The following is a 26,071-nucleotide window of genomic DNA, read 5'->3' as shown; positions in this document are numbered from 1 at the left end:
AAACCTAAATTAAATAGACCAGAAGGGAAGCTATCACACCCTATGAGGATAGCGGAGCCCAACAGAAAGAAGGAGAACTTTCTCCTCTTGCCTCAAGATCTTGGCCAATGAGAAACTGTCATAACTCAGCCAATGAAAAGCCACTGTACTTTGAACCCTCAGTTTGCTCAGATCATTCTTTGTTTACTATAGCCCTCCCAACATCCTTTTCCCTTCTTTAAAAGACTCCTCTCCTTGCTCCAGGGATCTTGCATGCCAAGGTTGCAGATCCCAAATTACAATTCTTTGCTCGTCCTGGATAAACCCATATTTTGCTGGAGAAATAACTGACAGTCTATTTGTTTATCTCAACATGTTCGTGGAAGATGAAAATTGGAGATTGGTTTCACAATGGCAATGTATTACATAGTACTGAACTATACAGTTAAAAATGGTGAACATGTACATTTTATGGTATGTGTATATTACTACAATTATAAGTAAAATTTTTAGGGCAAGAGAGTGAAAACACAACCACAGAATGGAAGAAAATTTTGCCAATCTTATATCTGAAAAGGAACTTGTAATGAAAATATCTAGACATAACATAATTTATAAAAATCAAATAATTCAATTTAAATATGACAAAGGATCTGAATACACATTTTTTCCAAGTAAAATACACAAATGTTCAAGGGCATATGAAAAGATTCTGGATATCATTAGTCATCAAGGACATGCAAATCAAAACCACAGTGAGATTCCACTTGACAACAATTAGGATGGCTAAAATTAAAAAGTGAGGCACGGGGCTTCCCTGGTGGTGCAGTGGTTGAGAATCTGCCTGCCAATGCAGGGGACACGGGTTCGAGCCCTGGTCTGGGAAGATCCCACATGCCGCGGAGCAACTAGGCCTGTGAGCCACAATTACTGAACCTGCGCGTCTGGAGCCTGTGCTCCGCAACAAGAGAGGCCGCGATAATGAGAGGCCCGTGCACCGCGATGAAGAGTGGCCCCCACTTGCCGCAACTGGAGAAAGCCCTCGCACAGAAACGAAGACCCAACACAGCCATAAAATAAATAAATAAATAAATAAACCCAAAAGGTAAAAAAAAAAAAAAAAGTGAGGCAATAAGTTTTATCGAGGATACATGGAGAAATTTGAACTCTCATATGGGGTGGAATGAAGATAAAATGGCGAAACTGCTCTGGATAAAGGTCTGGGAGATCCTCAGATATTAAACCTAGAATTATCAAATGACCCATCAATCCCACCTAGGTACATGCTCAAGAAAATGAAAACACATGTTCGATCAAAACATATATGAATTTTATAGTAATGTGATTCATAGTAAGCAAAAGGGAGAAACATCCAAATTTCCATTAACAGGTGAATAGGTAAACACAACATGTTTTATCCAATCAGTAGAATATTATTCTGACACAAAACGAAGGAAATATTCACGCATAGTTGTCTCTTGAAGAAATTATGCTGAGTGAATGAAGTCCTTCAAAAGGCCATATATAATTCTTTTAATATGAAAGAGCAGAATATGGAAATAGAAAGTAGAGTAGTGGTTTTTTAGGCTGGGGGATTGGAGGAGGAGGATAAGAAGATTAGCAGTGATAGCTAAAGGGCGGAGGAGTTTCTTTTTGAAGTAACAAAAATCCTCAAAAATTGTGATAATTGTGTGTATCTGCAAATATACTGAAACCATTAAAATGTACACTTAATGGATGCCTTCTAAAGTATGTGCATTATATCTCCATAAAGCTGTTCAAATAAATCAGTGCATGAAGTATTTTGCAATGTAAAAGAGTTTTGCAGTTCAATCTCTTGGGAAGCTATCACACCCTATGAGGATAGCTGAGCCCAACAGAAAGAAGGAGGACTTTCTCCTCTTGCCTCAAGATCTAAGATCTTGCCTCAACATATAAGACTTTCCAGGTTAAACACATCCATCACCTCACTTAGTCACCTTTATTTTTGTTTGCATGGTGAGTATGCTTAAGATCCACTCTCTCAGCAAATATCAATTATACAATACAGTGTAAGTATCAGAATCATCATGTTTTAATCTTTAGATGCAATTTTATTAGTTATATTTCAATAAAGATGGGGGCAGGAAGAGTTTCTAGGTGCATTCCAATTTTAAGTACAATTTATAGTTTTTCTTCTGTCAGTGGAAATAGGAATACAATTGCCTTATATATATATTATAGCTGTTGACATTTCAAGGTTTTCTAGGCACACAGGGAACACTGATCTAAAATAAATTTTTTTCCAGTGTAAAATGTACACCTGAGAAGTTAATGCACACACTTCACAGCCTGTGGTTTGACTGAGATTTGTCCTGGCACCCAGCTGACTGATTCAGACCTCCTACCAGAGCCAAGTGCGCTGGGATTAGGTACCTTAAGTACTTAATGAGTGCGGATGGGGCAGGGATGGGTGGAAGGTTCAGCGCTGTCAAGGACCAAAGATGAAAATGGAGCCGGCCCTTTACTACAGACAGTGAGTTCACATTTAAGTGTCTGCGTTTCTTAACAAGAAGCACAGCTCCACGAATGGCCATACAGCCTTACACCAAGCCCTTGAGCCCTGGTGGACATAAAACCTTGTTCCAGGCAGGGCAGGCCGGAGCCATCCTCTTATCTGTACTTGCTCCGTCTTGAAACTGAATCAGGAATTCCAGTGCACGAGGAGCTGCGGAAGACAGCAGAGGCAATCCCGGGGAAGGAAAAATTTCTGTCACAAACCAAAAGTGCCAGGCGGGGACAGGTCCCATCCCAACCACGGAAAGTGGTTCCGCTGACTCAGGCTTCCTCCCACAGGCTGTCACTCAGGCATGAGGGGGTGTGGCACTGGGGCCTGTCCAACCAGGAGGCCGGTGAGGCAGGTGGGCGGGGCGACGCGGCGCACCGGCGTGGACGTCGGTTCTTCCCACCGCGTAGGGCTGGCGGCTTACCTACCCTTCAGGGTGTTTGGTAACGCTTCCGTCTCTTCTGCTCTGACCTGCTCTGGTGGTTGGAGTCGAGGGAAGGACGCAGGAAGACCTAGGGAATCTCGCAATGGTGAGTGTGCTGCCCCGGGGAGCGGAGACGGGGCGGAGGGACTGGTCGGAAGCGCCCGGAACCGGCCTCTTCGCGGTCAACTCCGGAGTCTGCGGACCCGAATCCACCGGGAGCGCCCCGCGGACCTCAGTCCCCTCCGATTCGCAGCATGGGGGCTGAGCCGGCAGCCGGGACCCGGTCCATGCGGGTGGCGTCTTCAGCCCGACCCCGGAGCCTCTCTGGGCAACTCTGCACCCGCAGCCCCGTGTCTCTTCCAGATTGTGCGTTGACCACGGGGAGGGTCATTAAGGGACCATTCTGTTTCCTATAGTAGAGGGACCAACTATAATGTCCCTTGTCCTTTTAGTTTGAAAGGAGGTTTTCATTTTTTATGGATTACAAGTTTATATCCATTACTGTTTAAAGGATCAGATCTTGCAGTAGTTTCCTTTGTAGAAAAGTGTAAATTCCTAAGGGAGGAAAGTATCTCAGGACTCCCTGCCTGCATATCCTCCTCCACTCTTCCGCTGTTAACTCCAGCCACCCTCAGATAACTAGTTTTGATTACTACCTCATCATCCTTTTAGTGTTTCTTTATACACAAACAATCCCGTGCGAATGCCTGTTTTTCTTACAGTTTTTGTTCTTGGAATGATTACTTGGGATCCACATATTTGATGTTTGACTACTGAAAGTTAAGCCTCACCCCTCCCTTTTCCCCTAGTGCTTCTTACCTGGACGGGCTGATAAGAAAGCCTGGAGGCTCCTGCCCTGTGAGTTGCTGTTTGCTGGGGTCTCCTCCTGTGCCCTGTGCTGCCCTGTATTGCATTGTTGACCCCACCAAGCCTGGGTTGTATACACTGAGAACTCCGAGTTGGCAGTTTCTGTTAATCCCTTGTACTTCGGGAGCAGGAATATGAGAATGGGGCCCTCCTTCCAGTGGTCCTGGGTTGATGTCTCAGCTGGAACCTATCTGTGTTTAGAGTGAAGGTGTAACTGAAGCTGGGTTTGCGCAGACATTAGTGCTGAGGGGAGGAGTGGGAGAGTAGGAGGAGGATTACACCCTGTGAATGAGGTGAGTCCAAAAGACAGTCACTACTTAAAGGGCCGTTATTTCAGAGAAAGTGAAAGAGAAGAGACAGGGAAAGGCACCCAGTAGGTGATGAGATTCCAGAAGGCTCACCAAAACTTTTAAAATAACTTTTAAGAGGCTGTTGCCCCTTCATCTATTACAACAAGGATCCTTACCCTCTGGGTTATGATGGACAACACCCACTGTCTCAGTTTGGCACAGCAAAGAGATTAGTTCAAACCCAACATAAGTGAGTTCCTTAAATTCTATAAAGCGGTCAGTGTCATGAGGAGGCCTCTAACCCTGCTGGCAGTGATGGGAGGCTCTCTGGAGGAGGGCCTTAAGTTGTCCATAGGCTTCTGATGCAAGGCACTGCCTAGGTCCCATCTTAATACGCCATTAAAGCTGTAATTGTCTCCATGTACTGGGATCTCTTAAAAATAGAGGGCTCCACTGAGGTGCCTGTTATGGCTTTGGTACTGGAAAGAGCACCCCAGTCAGCTCAGACTGAGTACTCACACCTACTTGTTATATGATGGAGCTAAACCTTGGCCCTCTGGCTTATGCCTCCCGGTGGAGAGATGACATTTCTTTCTACAGTCCTTTGAAACACGCTGTGGTGGTGGAGGAGCCATTGTCTCCAACACCTTGTTTCCCTGGGTAGTTGCTTGGGATTAACTGAATGCACAGGTCTGGGGAAGTGCATAGACTAAGGATGACAGTACACCCTGAGGTATTGTCAGGGTGTATTGGAACTCAGTGGAGAGTTGCTGCCCTTCATCCCTCAATTGGGACAGCCTTGGTAGATAAGCACCCCCATGGTTCACCACACCTAGGGAAAAATCAGGAAGTCCTCAGGGGTGAGCTGTACAGATCTGTCTTCTTCTTCTTCTTCTTTTGGTGTAGACTTAAGCGTTTTTAGATCAGTTTTAGGTTTAGAGAAGAATTGAACAGAGATTATAGAGAGATCTCACATAACCCTTCTCCATCCGTACAGTATTCACTGCTTTTTAAATCTTGTAGGACTGCTACATTTGTTAGAATTGCTGAACCAATACTGATGCATTAAAAGTGCACAGGTTGTATTAGTGTGGACCTTTTGTATTGTGTTATGTAATGTATGGATTTGGCAAATATAGAATGTGTCCATCATTTATGCACATCTAGTGTGATTTTACTTACGTAAAAATACTCTGTGCTCAACCTGTTGATTCATCTCTTTCTCTGACCCTCAAATCCTTTAAAACCAAAGCCAAAAATCTTCACAGCCAAAGATCTTTTTACGGTCTCATGCTTTTGTTTTTTCCAGAACCTCATATACTTGGCACCATACGGTATATGACCTTGTTAGATTGGCTTCTTTCACTTAGCAATATACTTTTAAGCTTCCTCCATGTATTTTCAGGGCTTGATACCTCATTTCTTTTTATCACCAAAGAGTATTTCATTGCACTGATCATTTATTTATTAGACTCTTGAAGTATATCTTGCTTAACTCTAACTCTTGCCAATTATGAATAAAGCCTCTACAGATTTTTGTGTACAGGTTTTCTGTGAACATAAGATTTGAATTCATTTGGACAAATAGCAAGGAGTGTAATTGCTGAATCTTACTATACATAATAAGAGTATATTTTTTGAAAGAAAGCTCCTGTCTTTCATTGTTAGGGTACCAATTTCCTTTCACCTCAGCAATGAATGAGGATTATCTTCCCATCTTCACCAATATTTGCCGTTCTGAGTATTTTGAATTATAGCCATTTATAAGTGTGTCGTGATACCTCGTTGTTGTTTACTCAATTTCCCATTGACATTTGATGTGGAGTATGTTTTCATGTAGCATATTTCTTTTTGGTGTGTCTTCTTTGGGGAGCTGTTTGTTCAGATCTTTTACCCATTTTTAATTAGGTTGTTTTTCTTCTTACTGTTGAGCTTTAAGAGTTCTTTGCATCTGTTGGATACCAGTCATTTATCAGATAAATGTTTTGCAAAGATTTTCTCCTACTCTCTGACTTGTCTTTTCATTTTCTTAACACTTTTCTTTCTCAGAGCAGGAATGTTTTCATTTCAGTGAAGTGAAATTATACTTCTTTCCTTTACAGACCTTGCATTTGGTGTTATATTTCAAAATTCATCACTAAGCCCAGAGTCACCTACATTTCCTTCTGTATTATTTTCTAGGAGTTTATTACTTTTGCATTTCACATTGAGATCTATGATGTGTTTTGAGTTATTTTTTGTGAAATGTGTAAGGCCTGTGTCTGCATTCATTGTTGTGTGTCTGTGTGTGTGCATGTGTTTTATGTGGATATCCGTTATTTCCAGTGCTATTTGTTTAAGAGGTTCCCTTTTCATTTAGATTTCCTTGCCATCCTTCTCCAAGTTCAGCTGAATACATTTGTGTGGGTCTATAGGAAAGCAACTGATTAACCCTCAATCTCAGTCTCTTATTGATTTCAGGAGCTATCTCTTTCATTGTGGATTCTTTCAGATGTTTCACAGGGATAATCATGTTTTACAAACAAATGTTATAGATTTAGCTACAGGATTCATGAAGATGTTCATTCTCAGGAAGTGAAAGTTCCCTCTGTTAGTAGTTTGTTTTCATAAATGGATGTTGGATTTTATCAAATTCTTTTTCATTTTCATTTTGCCCTTTGTTCCTTTCTGATATTTGTACTTTTTGTCTTCCCTCTTTTCTTAGTTATCTTGACTAGATATTTATTAATGTTATTAATCTTGATAAAGAACTAGAGTTAGGGACTTCCCTGGTGGTCCAGTGGTTAAGGCTTCTTGCTCCCAATGCAGGGGGCCTGGGTTCCATCCCTGGTCAGGGAACTAGATCCCACATGCATGCTGCAGCTAAGAGTCCGCATGCTGCAATGAAGATCCCATGAACTGCAACTAAGACCCGGTGCAGCCAAATAAATAAATAAATTAAAAAAAAAAAAAAAAGAATCAAGAGTTAAAAAATTTTTTTCTCCATCGATATCCCACAGTTACCTTACTTTTTTTCTAATTTTTATTATTTCTTTTATTCTGTTTACTTTGTGTTTCATATGCTCTTCTTTTTATCGTTTCCTAAGGTACATGCTTTTACGTTATTGTTTACAAATCTTGGTGTTTTTCCAGTGTATTTGTTTTATGGCATAAATTTCCCTCTAGGCACTGCTTCTGCTGCATCCCACATCCTTTGACACATAATGTTTTCATTTCATTTAGTTCAAAATAAATTTTATATTTCTTGAGACTTCTTTGACCTTCTGTATTATTTTGAAGGGTGTTGTTGAATCTCCAGGTATTGAGAGGTTTTCCAACTCTTGCTGTTATTGATATCTAGATTAATTGCCTTTGAGGTCTAAGAGCATAGTTTGTATGGTTTTTCTTCTTTCAGATTTGTTAAGGTATGTTACATATGCCAGAATGTGTTCTGTCTTAGTGAATGTTCCATGTAAAGTTGAGAAGAATGTGTATTCTGCCCTTGTTGCATAAAGCATTCCATAGGTTACAGTTAAGTTGAGTTGTTTCATAGTGCTTGTTCAGCTCAACTCTGTCCTTCCTGATTTTCTGCCTGCTGAAATTTATAGCTTGTGATAAGGGGGTGTTCATGTACAATTATAATAATGGATTCATGTATTCCTCCCTGCCTTCTTCACGTCTTTCCTTAAGTACTTTGCCCCTTTGTTGCTATGTATGTACACATGAAGGATTGTTATACCTTCTTGGAGAGTGGACCTTTTTGTCCATATGTAAAGCCCCTTTTTATCACTGAGTTTTCCTTGGGCTGAAATCTGCATTATCTGAAATGCCAGCTTTTCATATACCAATGCCAGCTTTTTTTTGATTAGTTTTGGCATAGTGCATTTTTCTCTATCCCTTTACCTTTCATCTACCTGTGTCTTCATATTTATAATGGGTTTTTTGTAGACAACATATAATTAGTTTTTAAAATCTGATATTACTGTATTTGTCTTTCACTTGTATTGAGACCATTGATGATTGAAATGGTGATTAATCAGTTGGATTAATATCTACCACACATTCTTCTGTTTCTATTTGTTGCCCTTGTGCTTTCTTTCGTTTGCCTTCCCCCTTTTTTCTACCTTCTCTGGCTTTAACTGAGCATTTTACCTGATTCTTCATTTTAATCCTCTCTTAGCCTATCAGTTACACATTAAAAAAAATTTTTTTTGGTGGTTGCCCTTGAGTTTTTAGTATATATTTAGAATTAGCCTACGTCTTCTGTCAAGTAACACTATACCTCTTCATTGGTTGTACAGGTATCTCATACCACACTATTCTCAATTCCCTCCTGTCTTACCTTACTTATCCACAAGGTTTTCATTACCAGTGTCATTGTTGCTAATATTATTTTACACAAAGTCTTATCTGTTATATATGATAATATTAAAGATGTTTATTTATTCTTCTCCTAATCCACCTTCATCATTTGTATTCTTTCTTATGAATTTTGAACATTTGTTTCAAAGTAGATGTAGTAATGACAAATTCCCTCAATTTTTGTCTCAGAAAGTCCTCAGTTCTTCCTTGTTTTTTAAGGATAATTGTCCTTGATGTAGTATTCTTAGGGTGGTTTTAATTTCAGAACTTTAAGCATTTCAACCCACTCTGTTTTTGCTTGTTTGTTTTCTGAAAAGATGTCCAGTTTAATTCTAATTTCTCTATACCTGAGGTCTGTTTCCCCCTCTGGCTTCTTAAAATATATTATTTTTGCATTTGATTTTTCTCTAGTTAGAGTATGATATACTTTAGTCTTCTTTTTAGGTGTTTTCGTGTTTAGTGTTCACTGAGATTCATGGATCTACAGTTGTTGTCTATCATTAATTTTAGAAAAATATCAGTGATTGTTACTTACATCTTCTGTTTCTTTCTGTCTCTCTTTTCCTTCAGTTATTTTCATTATGTGTGTTTTTAATCTTCTGTTAGAAAAAGTTATGCTAGGGTTTATGGATAGTGTGTTCTATCTGTTTTGTTCCTTTTGTCTTTGCATTACACTATGGTGAAACATTTTTTTTCAGTACAGGCCTTAAGAACAGAATATTTGTGGCATATTTCAAAACGTCTTTATTTTCTCTTTCTCAGTTCCAGAGACACCAGTTTGCCTTTTGAAGTCATTGGTCTCATGGCTCTAGGAAGACTTTCAGATGTTTTCATTCTCTTCTAGTAAGATTGAAAATCACAACTTTTAGGTTCAAAAATTCCAGAGTGTAAGTTGGCCAGGCAGCAGCTAGCGTGGCTGCTCAGGAAACATTAGGTCCTGCAATTGCAGAATGGAGACCGTATGTTGTTTTGGAGGAAACCACTGATGAAACCTTTACATATTTTATAATCGTGGACAAATTCACCATCAACCCATATGAACTTAAGTGAACTTGCTAGCAATCTGTAGCTCTTAACCTGTTCCTCAAGGGAACAGGGTTTGATCAGAAAGAGCTATTCTGGCTATTATCTCTGTATGTGTTCTACAGTTTGGCTGGAACAATCCCTGAGGCACATGAGTGGAGGGATTTTGTGGTCTAAGTTGTTATTCCTTTTTCCTCGGGTCTGAGCTCTAAGTTTAGAATAACCTTCTAACTGCATGAAATTACACATAGAGAGAAGGGAAGAACACAGTCTGTGATCATTATTGCACAACTTAAAAGCAGTGCTTCCCCACAAGAAGATTTACATTCAGTCAGGTGCATCTAATTACTTCCAAAGGCCTGGAGGACTTTGGAACAGTGGGGCCAGCTGGGCTTTGGTAAAAGTTTTATTTCTACAGTTCCCCTGGACTCTCATGTTTGGTGATAGGACTAGGAAGAAAAGCTTCCAGTTCTCCTCAGGAGACTCATTCATTGAAAACTCATGCAGATTTGACCCTCTACCTCATGGAGTGCTATAAATGGTGGATAATAAGGGAGAAGATGAAAGAATTTTCTCACACAAAATCAATGTTTTTAAAATGATATTTGTTTCACTTGTATAGCATTTCTGTCATTTCCCAGCAATCTCTGGGCTCTACCATTAATGAGGTATAAGTTATCACGTGATCACAGAAATAATGTGTAAATAATTTCCATGTGTTCATGATGCCGTTAAATTTACGAGGAAGCATGGAGAGAATAAGTTTCTCATGATCAAGTCATAGAATAACTCTTTGGAAACAACAGATTTATAAGTAACCTTACTGTAAATGGAGTATAGATGTCTAGTGCTGTCAGTCTCATGCATCTTACTGTACACATATTTTGGGTGTTTTAGGACTCATTGGCTATTGAGGATGTGGTTGTGAACTTCACCCTGGAGGAGTGGGCTTTGCTGGATCCTTCACAGAAGAAACTCTGCAGAGATGTGATGCAGGAAATCTTCTGGAACCTGGCCTCAGTAGGTAAGGATGGTGACGTTCTTTCACCTAGTCAATTAGAGAACAAATGCTTTGTGCTACTTGACATTGTTCTAAGATGTGGAATTGGGGAAGGGAGGATGTTGGGATATCAACTGGGCTTGGTCACCCTAAACAATGGACATAGAAGCAAATAATTCTTATTAATTTCTAATATTTTGGAATAATTTTTTGGGTCTGCATTTTAGGAAAAACACGGGAAGATCACGACATTGGAGATCAGTACAAAAACCAGGGGGGAAACCTAAGGTATGTCACACTCACAATACAAAGCATTGTCTCAAGTGAGAATCCTGGTAAATTATGAAATTTTAAAAACCAGCAAACAAAACAAATAGCCCCTTCTTCAAATTTAGTTTTTCGTAGAAAATTTCTACCAAAAACATTTTCTTAAATGTGACATAAATGTTAGGTGTTTGCAAAATAGTTCACTTGCAAATATTATTAATAAACCCTATATTTGAATATCACTTTTAATAGTAGGAAAGGTGAAGTCCCATTGCAGTACATTCAGTATATTCAATTTCTAACAGTTCACACAAGGTGGAAAACCTATACTATTCCTATAAATCATAATAAATACAAGAAATATAAGATCAATAAAGAAATCATTAGAAATGTGCTTTTCAGTTTTCACAGAAGTCCTATGGTAGAGAGACTCTCTGAACGTAAAGACAGTAGTTCCTGTGGAGAACACTTCAGCCTTATTCCATCTCTCAATCTGAAGAAGAAAACTACTGGATTAAAACCATGTGAATGCAGTGCATGTGGAAAAGTCTTCATGGATCGTTCATCCCTTACTAGACACATGAAATATCACATTGAACATGAACCGGGAAAGTTTCAAAAATACGGTGACAAGCTATATAAATGTAAGCACTGTGGTAAAGCCTTTAATCATTTCACTTCCTTCCTAATGCACAAAAGAAGTCACACTGGAGAGAAACCGTATGAATGTAAAATATGTTCTAAAGCATTGAGTACTCTCAGTTGTCTTCGAAAACATGAAAGAACTCATACTGGAGAAAAACCCTATAAGTGTAAGGCATGTGGGAAAGCCTTCACATGGCTCGTAACCTTTCAAAAACACATGATAACACACAGTGGAGATGGACCTTATAAATGTAAAGAATGTGAGAAGGTATTCATTAATCCCAGTTCTCTTAAAATACATGAAAGGAGTCACACTGGAGAGAAACCCTATCAATGTAAACAATGTGGCAAAGCCTTCAGTTATTACTGTTCCTTACGAGTACATGGAAGAACTCACACTGGAGAGAAACCCTATGAATGTAAACAGTGTGGAAAAGCCTTTAGTTGTCATGAAAGCATTCAAACACATGAAAGAATTCACACAGGAGAGAAACCCTATCAATGTAAACACTGTGAGAAAGCCTACAGATACCACAGTTCTCTTCAAACCCATGAAAGGAGTCACACTGGAGAGAAACCTTACCAGTGTAAACAGTGTGGAAAAGCCTTTCGATGTAAACAAACCTTTCGAGCACATGAAAGGAGTCACAGAGGAGAGAAACCCTATGAATGTAAGCAGTGTGGTAAAGGCTTCAGTTATTTTAGTTCCCTCCGAATGCACAAATGGCATCACACTGGAGGGAAACCGTATGTGTGTAAAACATGTTCTAAAGCATTGAGTAGTGCCACATCTCTTCGAAATCATGAAAGAACCCACACTGGTGAAAAGCCCTATGAGTGTAAGGAATGTGGGAAAGCCTTCACCTGGCACAAAACCTTCCAATATCACATGATAACACATACTAGAGATGGACCTTATAAATGTGAAGAATGTGAGAAAGTATTCCTTAATCTTAGTTCTCTAAAAATACATGAAAAGCGTCACACTGGGGAGAAACCCTATCAATGTAAGCAATGTGGTAAAAGTTTTAGTTCTCAAAAAGGTTTCCAAATGCATGAAAGAACCCATACTGGAGAAAAACCCTATGAGTGTAAAATATGTGGGAAAACCTATACATGGTACAAAACCTTCCAATTTCACATGATAACACACACTAGAGATGGACCTTATAAATGTAAAGAATGTGAGAAAGTGTTCATTAATCCCAGTTCTCTTAAAATCCATGAATGGAGTCACACTGGAGAGAAACCCTATCAATGTAAACAATGTGGTTTAAGTTTTAGTTCTCAAAAAGGTTTACAAAATCATGAAAGAAATCACACTGGAGAAAAACCCTATGAATTTAAGCAATATGGGAAAGCATTGTTTGTTACCAGTTCTTAAAGACATGAAAAGACTCACACTAGAGAGAAACCGTATGTGTGTAAAACATGTTCTAAAGCATTTAGTACTGACAGTTCTCTTCAAAATCATGAAAGAACCCACACTGGAGAAAACCCCTATGAATGTAAAATATGTGGGAAAACGTTCAGTTCCACCTATGTTCAAGTGCATGAATGAAGTCACACTGGAGAGAAACCCTATCAATGTCAGGAATGTGGGAAAGCCTACATATCTCTGTCAAGCATTCGACGGCATATGAGACTGCACACTGGAGAGAAACCATATAAATGTGAAGAATGTGGGAAAGCCTTCTTTTATCACAGTAATTTACGAAGGCATGAAAAGGTTCACTAGATAAAACCTCTTGTTTGTAAACAGCTTGGGAAACACTTCAATTGGCCCACATCCTTAGAGGTGAAAACTCCTATGAAGAAGTATAAATGTGACATGAGATAACTTGATGGAAAGTAATCCATGCCTAATGTTCCAGAAAACCTTCAGTATGAAAGACTTGTTTTAAAAGTTTTTAAATATGCTGTGTTTAGCAAGAATCTTTCTTAAAGTGTATCCTTGGACATAGGATTTCTACTAATTTCAAAAATAATATTAATGTGTGTTCTGTAAGTTGTCTTTCAACAATAGTACATAAGGTTTAAAGGTAGTGATTTTAAGTTTAATCAAATGATTTTTTTCTCTTTCCGTTTTGAAGTCTGTTGGATCCATGGGTGAATTAAAATGTATTTCTAATATGTAGGTAGGCTTAAATTTTTATAATATTCTATTCATTCTCTGTTAAAGGGTCATTGAAAATGGCAGTTTGGTATTTTCCTACTGGCCTTGGGTGGCAGTTCCCGTATACCCCTAATCTATTATATATATTACACCTTTTTTACTGAGAAAGATCCTTTTTGGGGGGTGATGGGTATAGGAGCCTTTTTCAGTTTTCCATTCTATTAAACACTTGGAATAAATTTTTATGTACGGAAAGGTTGTCAAAGAGTATACTTTTACATAAATTATGATTTTCCTCTTTGCTTTTTGTCTTTCCTTCTGACTGGTAGTTGGTGAATAGAATTTGAATTAAGAAGAGAGACTTATGGGACTTACCTGGTGGTCCAGTGGTTAAGACTCCGTGCTCCCAATGCAGAGGGCCCAGGTTCAATCCCTGGTCAGGGAACTAGGTCCCGTGTGCCGCAACTAAGACCTGGCGCAGCCAAATGAATAAATAAGTACTGAAAAAAAAAAGGGAGTGGGGCTTCCGTGGTGGCGCAGTGGTTGAGAATCCACCTGCCAATGCAAGGGACATGGGTTCGATCCCTGGTCTGGGAAGATCCCACATGCTGTGGAGCAACTAAGCCTGTGCGCCACAACTACTGAGCCTGCGCTCTAGAGCCCACGAGCCACAACTACTGGGCCCATGTGCTGCAACTACTGAAGCCCGCACACCTAGAGCCCGTGCTCTACAACAAGAGAAGCCACCGCAATGAGAAGCCCGCGCACCGCAACGAAGAGTAGCCCCCGCTCTCCGCAACTAGAGAAAGCCCTCACGCAGCAACGAAGACCCAACCCAGCCAAAAATAAACAAATAAAAATTAAATTAAATTAAAAAAAAAAAAGAAGAGAGACTTGTTATAGGACAAAAAATCTATAGAGTTGGAGATACATTGCCTGTGAGTAATGTTAGGAGCTAGATTTACCAGAATTCATCTCCTTTGAGACTCTGTGTTAGAAGTCATCAGTTGCATTACCTGAGTTGGATTGAAAGGCAGATGCAAAGAGGGTATTCTTCAGATTTTGGAGCCACCACACTGGGAGAGAGACAGATGAATAGGAGGTTTGAGGACAATGTCTTGCAGCTTATTTCCCAGATTCTGTGCCCCTGTAGTTAAGAGTATCCCCAACACCACCAACAAATATTTGATTTCCATTTTCTTAGAAGTCTAGTTTTCCCCTGATGTCTTCACAAGTTCCACATCAAAATCCATCAGAGTTTGAATTTTTCTGTAAGGCCTTTTATGTCCACTTGGAAAGTAATTCATGTTTCATCGTTGGGAGTATTGTCTTATTACCATCTTCTGTAGATTATATCTTTATAATGTCTAATTTGTATAGGAAACACCTTATGCCATTAATAGTGCTAGTAAGTATGTTTTCCTGATTCACCATGACATTCAGAAGGGTGCAGCCAAAGAGATCAACATGGGGGTTTGTTTCTCTGCTGCATTGGGTAGTGTCTGCCTTGACCCATTGTTTCCATGTGAGAATAAGCTCCTTCCTCATATCAGGAATACTGTGGTTCTGAAACCTAATGGTGTATCCCAAGTGGGATCTACCTGGGGACATCCTCGTTCGTGTAAATCACATCATTTCCTCCCATCACCATCTGTAGACTATTTCCAGCTCTCAAGCCTACTCTGTGCCTGCTTACATGGAAACATCTTTAGAAATTCATGCATATCCCACTCTGGAAAATTTCCTGAGGCAACATCAGTGACTGTGAGTTGAGAGGGCAATAGAAACAGTTGGCAGAACCTATGTTATGGGCACATTCCATCGGCCACAGTAATCCCGGCTGTCTCTGATTTGTAAAATATGTTTGCTTGCTTGTTCACACAGTACTTCAATTTTTACTGAGTTTGAATGGGGAATCATACGCTCTGGAATTTGTCTGAGTAACAGTTACTCCATTATTGTCTCCCTCCCCACACCCATTTACCATAAAGGCTTTAGCAGCCTCTGTTTATGCATCCAGGTGTCTCTAAACCACCCATGGTGGACACAAGTTATCCAAGGCATTCTTGTACCAGAAACTAGTCTCCTCAGCTGTTACTGCACACAATTAGAACAGCTCTGCTGGCAGCTGACAGAGTTGTTCTGTAAATAGAGGCCCTCCCATGGCCAGAGTTGTGCCTCCACAGCCAATTTCCCATTTTGCCTTGGGTCATGAATGTAGGACCCCTCAGTTTTGCTAACCAGAGTCTTCCTCGTTAAAAAGGCATTGGTACTTGCAGCATAAAGCAAAAATTGGCCCCTCTGTCACATCCCACTTGCTGAAGGAACTGTGTTCCCCCCAAGTTAATGTCTTTTGTTCTGGAGTAGGTCACTTCTTTCTGGACACATGGCCACTTGAGGAGTCACTTGGGATCCCAGGAGAGACCGGGGAGTCCACATACTTTATATACAGGGTGCTGCCACCACACCTGATGGGGTCCATTGCAGAGATGCTGTGTTCTGTCCCTAAATCAAACAGGCCATCTGGGATGAGAGATTGGACCCAAGCATTAGATGGATTAGTCAAACTCCAGGCGATCGTGCTAGCAATAGAGAATTCCCCAGCCAAGAATGGAACTCATCTGTACGTTGTTACAGATCCTTTGGCCACTGCCAATGATCTAGGTGCCTCAACCACCAATCACAGCTCCTTATCCAAGGGTGCCCCCTTTGGCATTAAGAAGTCTGAGAGTAACGCCTCACAATATCCAAGTCCAAATCAATGCCAGTCCTTACTCTGTGCATATATTAAACCTCAGTCTGCAGAGGCTCAGTGTTCAGAGTGATAAATTGACTTCTGGGCACACTCTCACCTAGGATCTGATGGTATTAACCTTGGTCCTGTGAGCCCCCACAATCCGTAACCACTTAGAGACCTCTAACCTCAATGTTAGGCAATATTCATGGGACATCCCTTCTCTGCCATAGCTGCCTTAGTGACTGACCGAGGCATCTGATGTGAACAAACACACCATTGGTAATAAACTCAATAGACATAGTTTCCTGACCAAGGAAGGGGTCCCTACAGCTGATGGCAAACAGACTTTGTAGGGCCCTTCACCCCCTCTACTGGCTACTTGCTATGCTCTAACCTTGGTAGATACTTATATACAAAAATTACTTATACTATCACACATAACCCTTCTGAAACCAAAATGCAATCACTCACCGACACACGGTAGAAATTATTGATATCCACTCAATTCTGAAATACCAGGCTGTTGAAAAAGGCATTCAGTGGCAGTCTCAGGACCCCAGTCTACAACCCTCATAGGATGTCCTAATGGCTTACTTAACGCTTGCTTTCTTCTATACATAGGTCTTCCTGCTGTTCAGGGCATTATTCAGATTTAATCCTCAGTCTTTGGGGCCAGTTACTTTGTTCTGGTCATCAGGCTTACTGTTATCTTACGAGTAGAGCCTTTCTGTACTAGACATTTTATCAGTGACATTTCTGGCCACTCCTACAGGTCTTTGGTTTATTGTCATAGTACATCCTGGCCACCACATGTATATCCCACTCCCAGTTCTTCCTCCTAACATCATCCATAGACTGGGTAACCTACATGTCAGTATTTCATTTTGGGCACCCTCCTTCAAACCCCTCTGGCCCATCCAACACAAATGTGCTCTTTTCCTACAGTTTACAATCACAGACTCATCATCGTTGGAGCCCCTGGCACTGACCTGGGCACACATGATGTCATTCAAGAAACATATCATTAATGCCAATCAAGAAATGTCAAAAAACTTTCAAAATGCATGTAGTAGTCAGCTAATGCCTGAGGTGTTTTCCATGAAGGACAACTCTCTAGCGGACATGGTAGCTGATGACCACTTGGCTTTGCACTATTTATGAGCCAGGGAGGGAGAGTTCTGTTCCCCTAGGAGGGCTGCTTGCTGCATGTGGGTGGAATACACTGGCAAGGTGCCACCAGTAACACAAATGGAACAGCAAATTAAAATAAACAACAACAACGTTATTGAAATATTTGAACAGAATTCCAGAACCATACTGACACACTTTCCTGGATCCCTTAAAATACCCGGGGATGACAGGATTCCAATGTTGTTTCGAAGCTTCATCATCTTATTTATGTGTTGCTTGTGTCACGTGGCTTTTCAATTAATATTCAAAGTCATTTAAATGAGATGTGGCATTATTACGTCTATAAACCTCAGGAGTGAACTTTAATAAAGAACTGAACTCATTTTTGATATTTCACTCTTAAGGCTTTGGGTACCTGCTCACCTGTCTGGCCTACAATGGATAACTAAGTTAGGAGGGGTGACACACGCTCCTTTTCTTTTTGTGTCAGCAGGTAGAAGGGTCAAACCTTGAAAACCTGCAGCCTCCACTTGTACACACATTAAAGTGCCAAGCCATTCTTTGCACAAGCCTTCTGAACCAGCTACCTTTGCCCTACTCTTGTTAGAAAGTACCTTTGAGTAATAAATATCTTTCTACTGATGCACATGACAACATTAGTGTTGACATCTGATCCTGTTTTAGGTATGGGGTTGATCCTGCCCTCAAAAGGGCAATGATAAAATGGAAGGTAACTCATGGAAATTGTCTTCAGGGTGACAAACATTCAGGATAGGGAATTTTCAGAAGTGAGGAAAGAAATTCAAATACAGAGATCCAAGCATGATCACAGAATACAAACTTTGAAACCACCGACATGGTCACCAGCAGAGGAATGAATTAGTGAATTGGTGTAGTCTTATAAGGGAAACATACAGAGCAACACAACTGAGTGGATGGTTCTGCTCTGATATGTAAAGAGCTCTGAGTGATCATTATGTTTACAACAAGACAAGAAGCTGAACAACCTGAAAAGCAACACCTGTTCTTAGAGTCATGAGAGAGTTGAGGTTACATGGCAAACAATTCTCCCCATATCAGAGACAGACAAATAGAATTGTCACCCGGAGGTGAAGCAACTGGAGCCAGCAACCTCTAGGAACACTTAAACTGGTAACTTGAATTTGCTGGAGACACAGATTGGACTAGCTTGAGATTTAAAACCTCTAGGGAGTCCAGTCTCAGGAAGCTCCCCCAAATTTATCAATTTTACTGCAAGAGCCCAACCAGGTTCTCATCATGACTGATGGAAAAACACTGCCTCATGCTTCATGCAGGAATCTGGGGAAACCATTCTGATATGTACACAAAGCATTCTGTTCCCTGTAACTCAGGCTCTCTCTTAAAGAAAACTAATTTGTCAAAACCTTATCTGAAATGGGACAGAGCATGCAGACAACTCCCTGACCCTTCAGGTTTTCTCTGTGACAAAAGAGAAGGAATGAATACTAAGAACCTGTTCTGAGGTTCATAGTCCAGGGATTCTGTCCTGCCAAAACATTACAGGCTTAAATACAAGAGAACATTCTTCCACACCAGTACCTTCTTACCATACCAACAGGGCTCGGTATAAAAAGAGTGGATTAGAACAGAGAGCTGGAAGACACAGACTACTTAAGATTGAGTTTCTAGGGATACCCAAACACAGCAGGAGAGACATACACAAGGACAGTTGTATATAGCATAAGAAATAGTAAAAGTGAACCTTATAATCACCTATATTAAGAAAGACAGATACCAAATTAACGATCTAAATTTATACCTCAATGAACAAGAAAAAGAACAAGCTAAACCCAAAATATAAAGTGAGTACTCTTGGGCTTCCCTGGTGGTGCAGTGGTTAAGAATCCACCTGCCAATGCAGGGGACATGGGTTTGATCCCTGGTCCGGGAAGATCCCACATGCCACAGAGCAACTAAGCCCGTGTGCCACAACTACTGAGCCTGCACTCTAGAGCTCGCGAGCCGCAACTGCTGAGCCCACATGTCGCAACTACTGGAGCCCACGCACCACAACTACTGAAGCCCACGCGCCTAGAGCCCGTGCTCCACAACAAGAGAAGCCACCGCAATGAGAAGCCCGCGCACCGCAACGAAGAGTAGCCCCTGTTCACCACAACTAGAGAAAAGCCCGCGCACAGCAACAGAGACCCAACGCAGCCAAAAATAAATAAATTAATTAATTAAAAAAAATAAAGTGAGTACTCTTAAAACTACAAAACATGGTGAAAAGAAGTGAAGACAAGTGTAAATAAATGGGAAAACATCCCAATTTCATGGTTCAGAAGAGTTAACATCGTTGAACTGGCACTACTCCACAAAATGATCTGAAGATTCAATGTAATAACTATCGTAATGCCAGCTATAATCTTTGTAAGAAATTGGCAAGTTGTTTATATATGGAATTGCAAGGGACCAGAATAGCCAAGCCACCCTTGAAAATGAAAAGCAAAGTAGTAGGACTAACAAGTCTTGATTTCAAAAACTTTAAGCAAATGCACTCAAGGTAGTGTGGGGCTGACACAAGGGTAGATATAGAGATGTATGTATAGATTGAGATTTGAGAAATAAACCCCTACAGGGACTTCTCTGGTGGTGCAGTGGTTAAGAATCCACCTGCCAGTGCAGGGGACATGGGTTCAAGCCCTGGTCCGGGACGATCCCACATGCCGCAGAGCAACTAAGCCCATGTGCCACAACTACTGAGCCTGCACTCTAAAGCCCAGGAGCACAACTACTGAGCCCGTGAGCCACAACTACTGAAGCCTGCATGCCTAGAGCCCATGCTCCGCAACAAGAGAAGCCACCACAGTGAGAAGCCCGGACACCACAACGAAGAGCAGCCCACACTCGCTGCAACTAGAGAAAGCCCGCACACAGCACCGAAGGCCCAATGCAGCCAAGAATAAATAAATTAATTAATTAATTAAAAAAACTCTAAAAAAAAAAAGAAATAAACTCCTACATTTAAGGTCAGCTAATCTTTGACAAAGTTTTCAAAAATGGGAAAAGAATATTTCTTTTCATAAATTGGTGCTGGGCCAACTGGATGGCCATATGCAAAAGAAAGGTTGTACCCTTGTCACACCACATACAGTAATTTATCAATAAGGATCAAGGATGTTAACATAAGAGGAAACCTGTAAGAAACTTAGATAAAACATAGGAAAAATTTCCTGAACTTGGATTTGGCAAAAAATGTTGTCTATGACATCGAGGGCATTACATAAAAAAAGAAAATTGGTAATTTGAACTTCATCAAATTAATGAGTTTTGTGCTTCAAAGGACACCATCCAGAAAGTGAAAACACCCTTTGAAATCCTTGTGTACTATTGCTGGGAATATAAATTGTACTTTTGTTATGGAAAACAACATGGCAGTTCCTCAAAAAATTAGGTACTGAGTTACCATCTGATCTTGCCATTCTACTTATGGGTAAGTACTGTAAAAGTAACATAAAATCCCCTAAGGAAAAGTAAAAATAAGAGAAATTCCCTAAGCAAAGAAAATAGTGGACCAGTGTTGCTAACGGGGACCCAGAATAAAGTGAAGCCAAGTAGTTATGACAGACCTGGGGTTCAGTCAGGTATTCTGTGTTCTTAGAAAAATCACAAACAAAAACTATAAGGACCTTGATTCTGCTAAGGATCCTACCTGGAAGAGCCCCTAAGGAGAACCTCCAATGACAGCCAATTATCGAAAACTTGTTGTCAGGCTGCAAGGACCATCCAGTCCCCTTACAAGTCTCTCAATTTTGGTTTCTGAGGTTTTTGTTTTTATTTTTACTTTTAATTAAATTAATTAATTAATTAGTTAAAATTTTACTTACTAGATCACTGATTTATTATAAAAAGATGTAAGTAACTCAGGAACAACCAGATGGAAGAGATACATAGGGCAAGGTATGGGGAAAGGACCAGGAGCTCTCTCCAGGTGCCCCAGTCTCCCCAAATCTCCACGTGTTCACCAACGAGGAAGCTCCTGAGGCTTTTTTTTTTTAATCTCTCACCCTATCCCCCCGTTCCCCAATGTACTTCCCCTTAGAGACACAGACTCTGTGTATCCTGGTTTGCAAACGTTAGGAATAATAATGCTGTCCTTTTGCTTCAAGATAATCCTGATTCTTTTCTGGAAATTATTTCTAGTTTAGGACAACAATACACAAAAGAATTGAAAACAGGAACTCAAATAGAGGTATTAGCATTATTTACTATAGCCAAAAGGTGGAAGCAACCCAAGTGTCCATCAGTAGATAAATGGATCAAAAATATTTGGCACATATATATAATGGAGTATAAATCAGCTTTAAGAATAAAGCAAATTCTGACAAATGCTGCATCATGGTTGAATCTCAGTGACATAATTGTAAGTGAAAGTAGCCTGTCAAAAATAGTCAAACACAGTATAATTCCATTTGTTTGAGGACATAGAGTAGTCAAATTCATAGAAAAAGTGGTTGTTGCCTGGGGCTGAGGGAAGTGGCTAATGAGGAGTTTTCTAATGGATATAGAGTTTCAGTTTTGCAAGATGAAAATAGTTGGAGATTGGTTTCACAATGTCAATGTACTTCATACTGCTGGTTGCCCAGGGCTGAGGAAGATGGTGTTAAATAATAAAAATTCACCTAAGTAAATTTTCAAGATCTGATTGGCCTTATTCAACAATTTATGAATCAGGCAGCATCCTATCTAGCAAATAGAAAGGAGCTCCCAAGAGCTATAAAAAATGAAAGGTTTTTAAAGGCAGAGAGGACGTGGACAAGGAAGTCATTAAAAAAAAAAAAAAAAAAAGGATTATTTCAAGCACAGTCATGTTCCTTTAGGGCACAAAAGGAGTCTATTAGGCCAATTACCTCACTAGTGTTGACCAGGAAATTCCAGATTGACCAGTTAGGATTACATTCCTGGAGGAAGTTGAAACTGCAATTTGGTTAGGTATTAGTTTTGATTTGCTTACTCGGGCTTAGCACAAGTGACTCCATTTTGGGCCTGTTGTTTCTTTTTAACAGTGGGAAGATTGGGAGTGATAGCTAAGGGGGAGAGGGATTTATTTGTGAGGTGATGAAAATGTTCAAAAATTGTGGTGACAATAGGCATATCTGCAAATATACAAAAAACCAGTGAATTGTACACATTCACGAATTGCAGTGTATAGTATGTGCATTACCTCTCAATAAAGCTGTTGGAATCAATAAATAAGTGCATAAAGAGCTTTGCAATGGAAAGGAGTTGCAATTTAGTCTCTTAGGCATATTAGAGTTTTCAGGTTAATACAACGATTTCCTCCCATAGTTACCTTTTTGGTGTCTGCTGAGAATGCTTATTCCACTCTCAGCAAATTTCAAGCATACGATATAGTATCAATATATGTATATCAATCGTCACATTGTTATCTTTAAATATAGACAATTTTATTAGTTATACTTCAATAATGCTGGAAAGGAAGAGTTTCCAGGTGCATCCCGTATTTACATAATGATTTATTGTTTTTTTATTGGTGAAAATAGAAATCAATTACCTTAGAGATATTCTAGTCCTTTGCATTTCAAAGTTCTCTAAGGACATAGGCAAAAACTGATCTAAAATAAATTTCCTCCTGTGTAAAATGTACACATGAGAATTTAATGAACACATCTCACGCACTGTGATTGACTGAAAAGAGTCCTTGGGCCCAGGTAGGGCTAGGGCTGCAGGGTTCAAACCTCCCAGCAGAGCCAAACGTCTGGGATTCTTTCTCTTAAGTAGCAAATGAGTGGGGAAGGGGCAGGGATGGATGGAAGGCTCAACGCTGTCAAGGATCAAAGATTAAAATGGAGCCAGACTATGTAACAGTTAGTGAGGTCTCATTAAGTGTGTCTCTCTTTTTTTTTTTTTTTTTGGCTGTGTTGGGTCTTCGTTGCTGTGTGTGGGCTTTTTCTAGTTGCGGCTAGCAGGGACTACTCTTTGTTGCGGTGCGCAGGCATCTCTCATTGCTGTGGCTTCTCTTGCAGAGCATGGCTCTAGGTGTGCGGGCTTCAGTAGTTGTGGCACACGGGCTCAGTAGTTGTGACACGTGGGCTTAGTTGCTCTGCGGCATGTGGGATCTTCCTGGACCAGGGATCGAACCTGTGTCCCCTGCACTGGCAGGTGGATTCTCAACCACTGCACCACCAGGGAAGTCCAGCAATAAAGTATCTTTAAATTTAGGTATGTACATTGTTTTTTTTAAAACATAATGCTATTGCACACTTAATAGATTACAGTATAGTATAAACATAACTTTTATCTGCACTGAGAAACAAAAAAAATTTGTGTGACTTGCTTTATTATGATAAGCACTTTATTGCTGGGCTCTGGAATTGAACCCATAGTATCTCCAAGATATGCCTATATTTTCAGATCCACTTTGTCATTTAGTCCATTTAATCTATACATTCTGAATCTATATTAGCAATTCACACAAATTCAGGAAATTATACTAGGGCAAATTTATTTTTTTATTTATGTAGTTTAAATTTTTGTCATAAAAGTAACTTCTCATTCACTCATAATACCAAAACCTTAAATCATGTTTGTCTCAATACCCTCTTGCCAAAGACCACAAGACATACCTGTAGTTGTAGAGAGTGGTGTATTGACTTGAAGTAATAACCATGACTGTAAGGGATAAATGACTATGGGTGTATTAGTATAAAGGTGCTCAAAAGTACTCCTTATAGAATTTGGACTGGTGTTAGGTGATTTTGTTGATATTTGATGAAGCAAGATGTTGCTCTCTTTTGGGTGTTGTGAGGGGGTAAATATAATTCTGTGATTAGTAACCATAATCCTTTGGAATGTTTGGTCATTTTTATGGTTTGGACTCTGAGGGCTTTTACCATTTTTAGAGACATGATTACAGAGTTTCCTTGATCTTGTTGTGATCCATCACGGTCACCAGATAGCATTGTCTGATGGTGGAGGTATGTGATATTTGTCTCTTCAACAGAATAAGACTTGGCCTACTGGTGAGTGGGACACAGCTCCCAGTTATCCAGTGCTGTTTTCCCTTTCTCACTTATTATCTAAAATTTAAACATTTCTTAGTGTGTACTGTGTAGTATATCTGACATATCTACAGAATATTCCACCCAACAACAACAGTATATATATTCTTCACAAATGGACCTGGAACTTTCTTTAGGGTAGAACAAATGCTAAGGCATAAAACAAACTTCATTAAATTTAAAACACTCGGAAAAAAAAATCTGTGGTCTGTGATAACAATGGAATGAAATTAGAAATCAAACTTAGGAAAAATTGGGGAAACTCAAAATTATGAGGAAATTAAACAACACACTCCTAATGTGTCAAAGAAGAAATCAGTAGAGAAATGAGGAAAATAGTTTGTGTTAGAGGAATTGAGGACACAATATACAAGCGTTTCTGGCTGCATCAGAAATAGTACTTAGAGGAACACTTATAGGTATAATTGCCTATACTAATAAAGAAGATCTTAAATCAATAACCGCACTTTCCATCTTACACACATGACAAGGAGCAACAAACCCAAAACAATAAGACGAAGGAAATAATTACGTTTAGAGGAGAAATTAATGAGGGAATAAAAACATCATACAGAAAATCAGTAAAGTCAAAAGAGGACTCTATGAAAAGATTGATAAAATTGACAAATCTTTAGCTAGATTAATGTAGAGAAAAAGAAGGAAGACTCAAATTCCTAAGATCAGACGGAAAGTGTGACTATTACTCATGACTTTACAGCAGTGAAAAGGATTATAAAGGAATACAATGAACAACTGTATAATAAAAAATTAGATAACTGAGATGAAATGGAAAAATCCCCCAAAATACACAAACTACTGAAATTAACTCAATAAAAAATAGAAAATCTGACTAGAACTATAATGTGACATTATTGAATTACTAATCAAGATAACTACCCAGACCCAGACTGCTTCATCACAGAATTCCCCAAAACATTCAGAGGTTTAATATGAGTCTTCAGAAACTCTCCCCCAAAATAGAATGTGTACAACACTTTAAACTCATTCTTTGGGACCAGTATTACTCTGATTCCAAAACCAGAAAAAGTATCACAAAAAAAAATCAAGAGACTAATTTCACTTGTGAAAATGGATGCCCCCACCCTTAAAAAATCACCAATACTAGAAAACCGAATCCAGCAACATCTCAAAACAAGGATACACTGTGACTAAATTGCAAGGATGCTAGGTTGGGTTAACGTCTCAAAATCAATTAATGCAATAAAAAGTATTAATAGAGTAATAAGCAAAAATGGCAAGGTCATCTCAGTAGACTCATAAAAAGTATTTGATATATATATATATATATATATATATATATATATATATATATGCCCTCTCATGGTAAAAACCTTCAGCAAACCAGGTAAGGATGAAAATTTCATTAGAAAATGAGCATCTATGAAAAAAAAAATCACAGCTGAGATTATATTTAATGTTGGAAGACTGGGTACTTTCCTCTTAATATCAGGAAGAAAACAAGGATTTCTACTTGGTAATGTCCTGGAGATTTTACCCAGAACAATTTTGTGATTAAAACAATAATAAAATTAATCCAAATTGGATAAGAAAAAGTAAAACTATATCTACTTGCAGATGACATATGTTGTGCATAGAAAGTTCTAAGGAATCCACTAAAAAA

The 26,071-nt window shown here is 39.5% G+C and overlaps 1 protein-coding gene across 1 annotated transcript; it reads left to right on the top strand.

The window, feature by feature from the left end:
* The first annotated feature begins 2,986 nt into the window (after positions 1 to 2,986).
* Positions 2,987 to 13,026, top strand: LOC137758787 (zinc finger protein 709-like). Its single transcript, XM_068534786.1, has 8 exons — positions 2,987 to 3,054; positions 10,367 to 10,493; positions 10,697 to 10,757; positions 11,148 to 11,426; positions 11,499 to 12,070; positions 12,155 to 12,321; positions 12,394 to 12,658; positions 12,824 to 13,026. Exons 1-8 carry the CDS (start codon positions 3,052 to 3,054, stop codon positions 12,940 to 12,942), a joined length of 1,593 nt encoding a protein of 530 aa, XP_068390887.1. The 5' UTR covers positions 2,987 to 3,051; the 3' UTR covers positions 12,943 to 13,026.
* Positions 13,027 to 26,071: the final 13,045 nt, after the last annotated feature.

This window comes from Eschrichtius robustus, chromosome 2, assembly GCF_028021215.1.
Source record: "Eschrichtius robustus isolate mEscRob2 chromosome 2, mEscRob2.pri, whole genome shotgun sequence".
NCBI lineage: Eukaryota > Metazoa > Chordata > Mammalia > Artiodactyla > Eschrichtiidae > Eschrichtius > Eschrichtius robustus.
This window is presented reverse-complemented; position numbering and strand designations above follow the sequence as displayed.

Excerpts from the sequence above, each read along its gene's own strand:
- LOC137758787 (XM_068534786.1), top strand. Across the intron at positions 10,494-10,696 it reads CTGGAACCTGGCCTCAGTAG|GAAAAACACGGGAAGATCAC; the intron begins GTAAGGATGGTG and ends TCTGCATTTTAG. Across the intron at positions 12,322-12,393 it reads AATGTGAAGAATGTGAGAAA|CAATGTGGTAAAAGTTTTAG; the intron begins GTATTCCTTAAT and ends TATCAATGTAAG.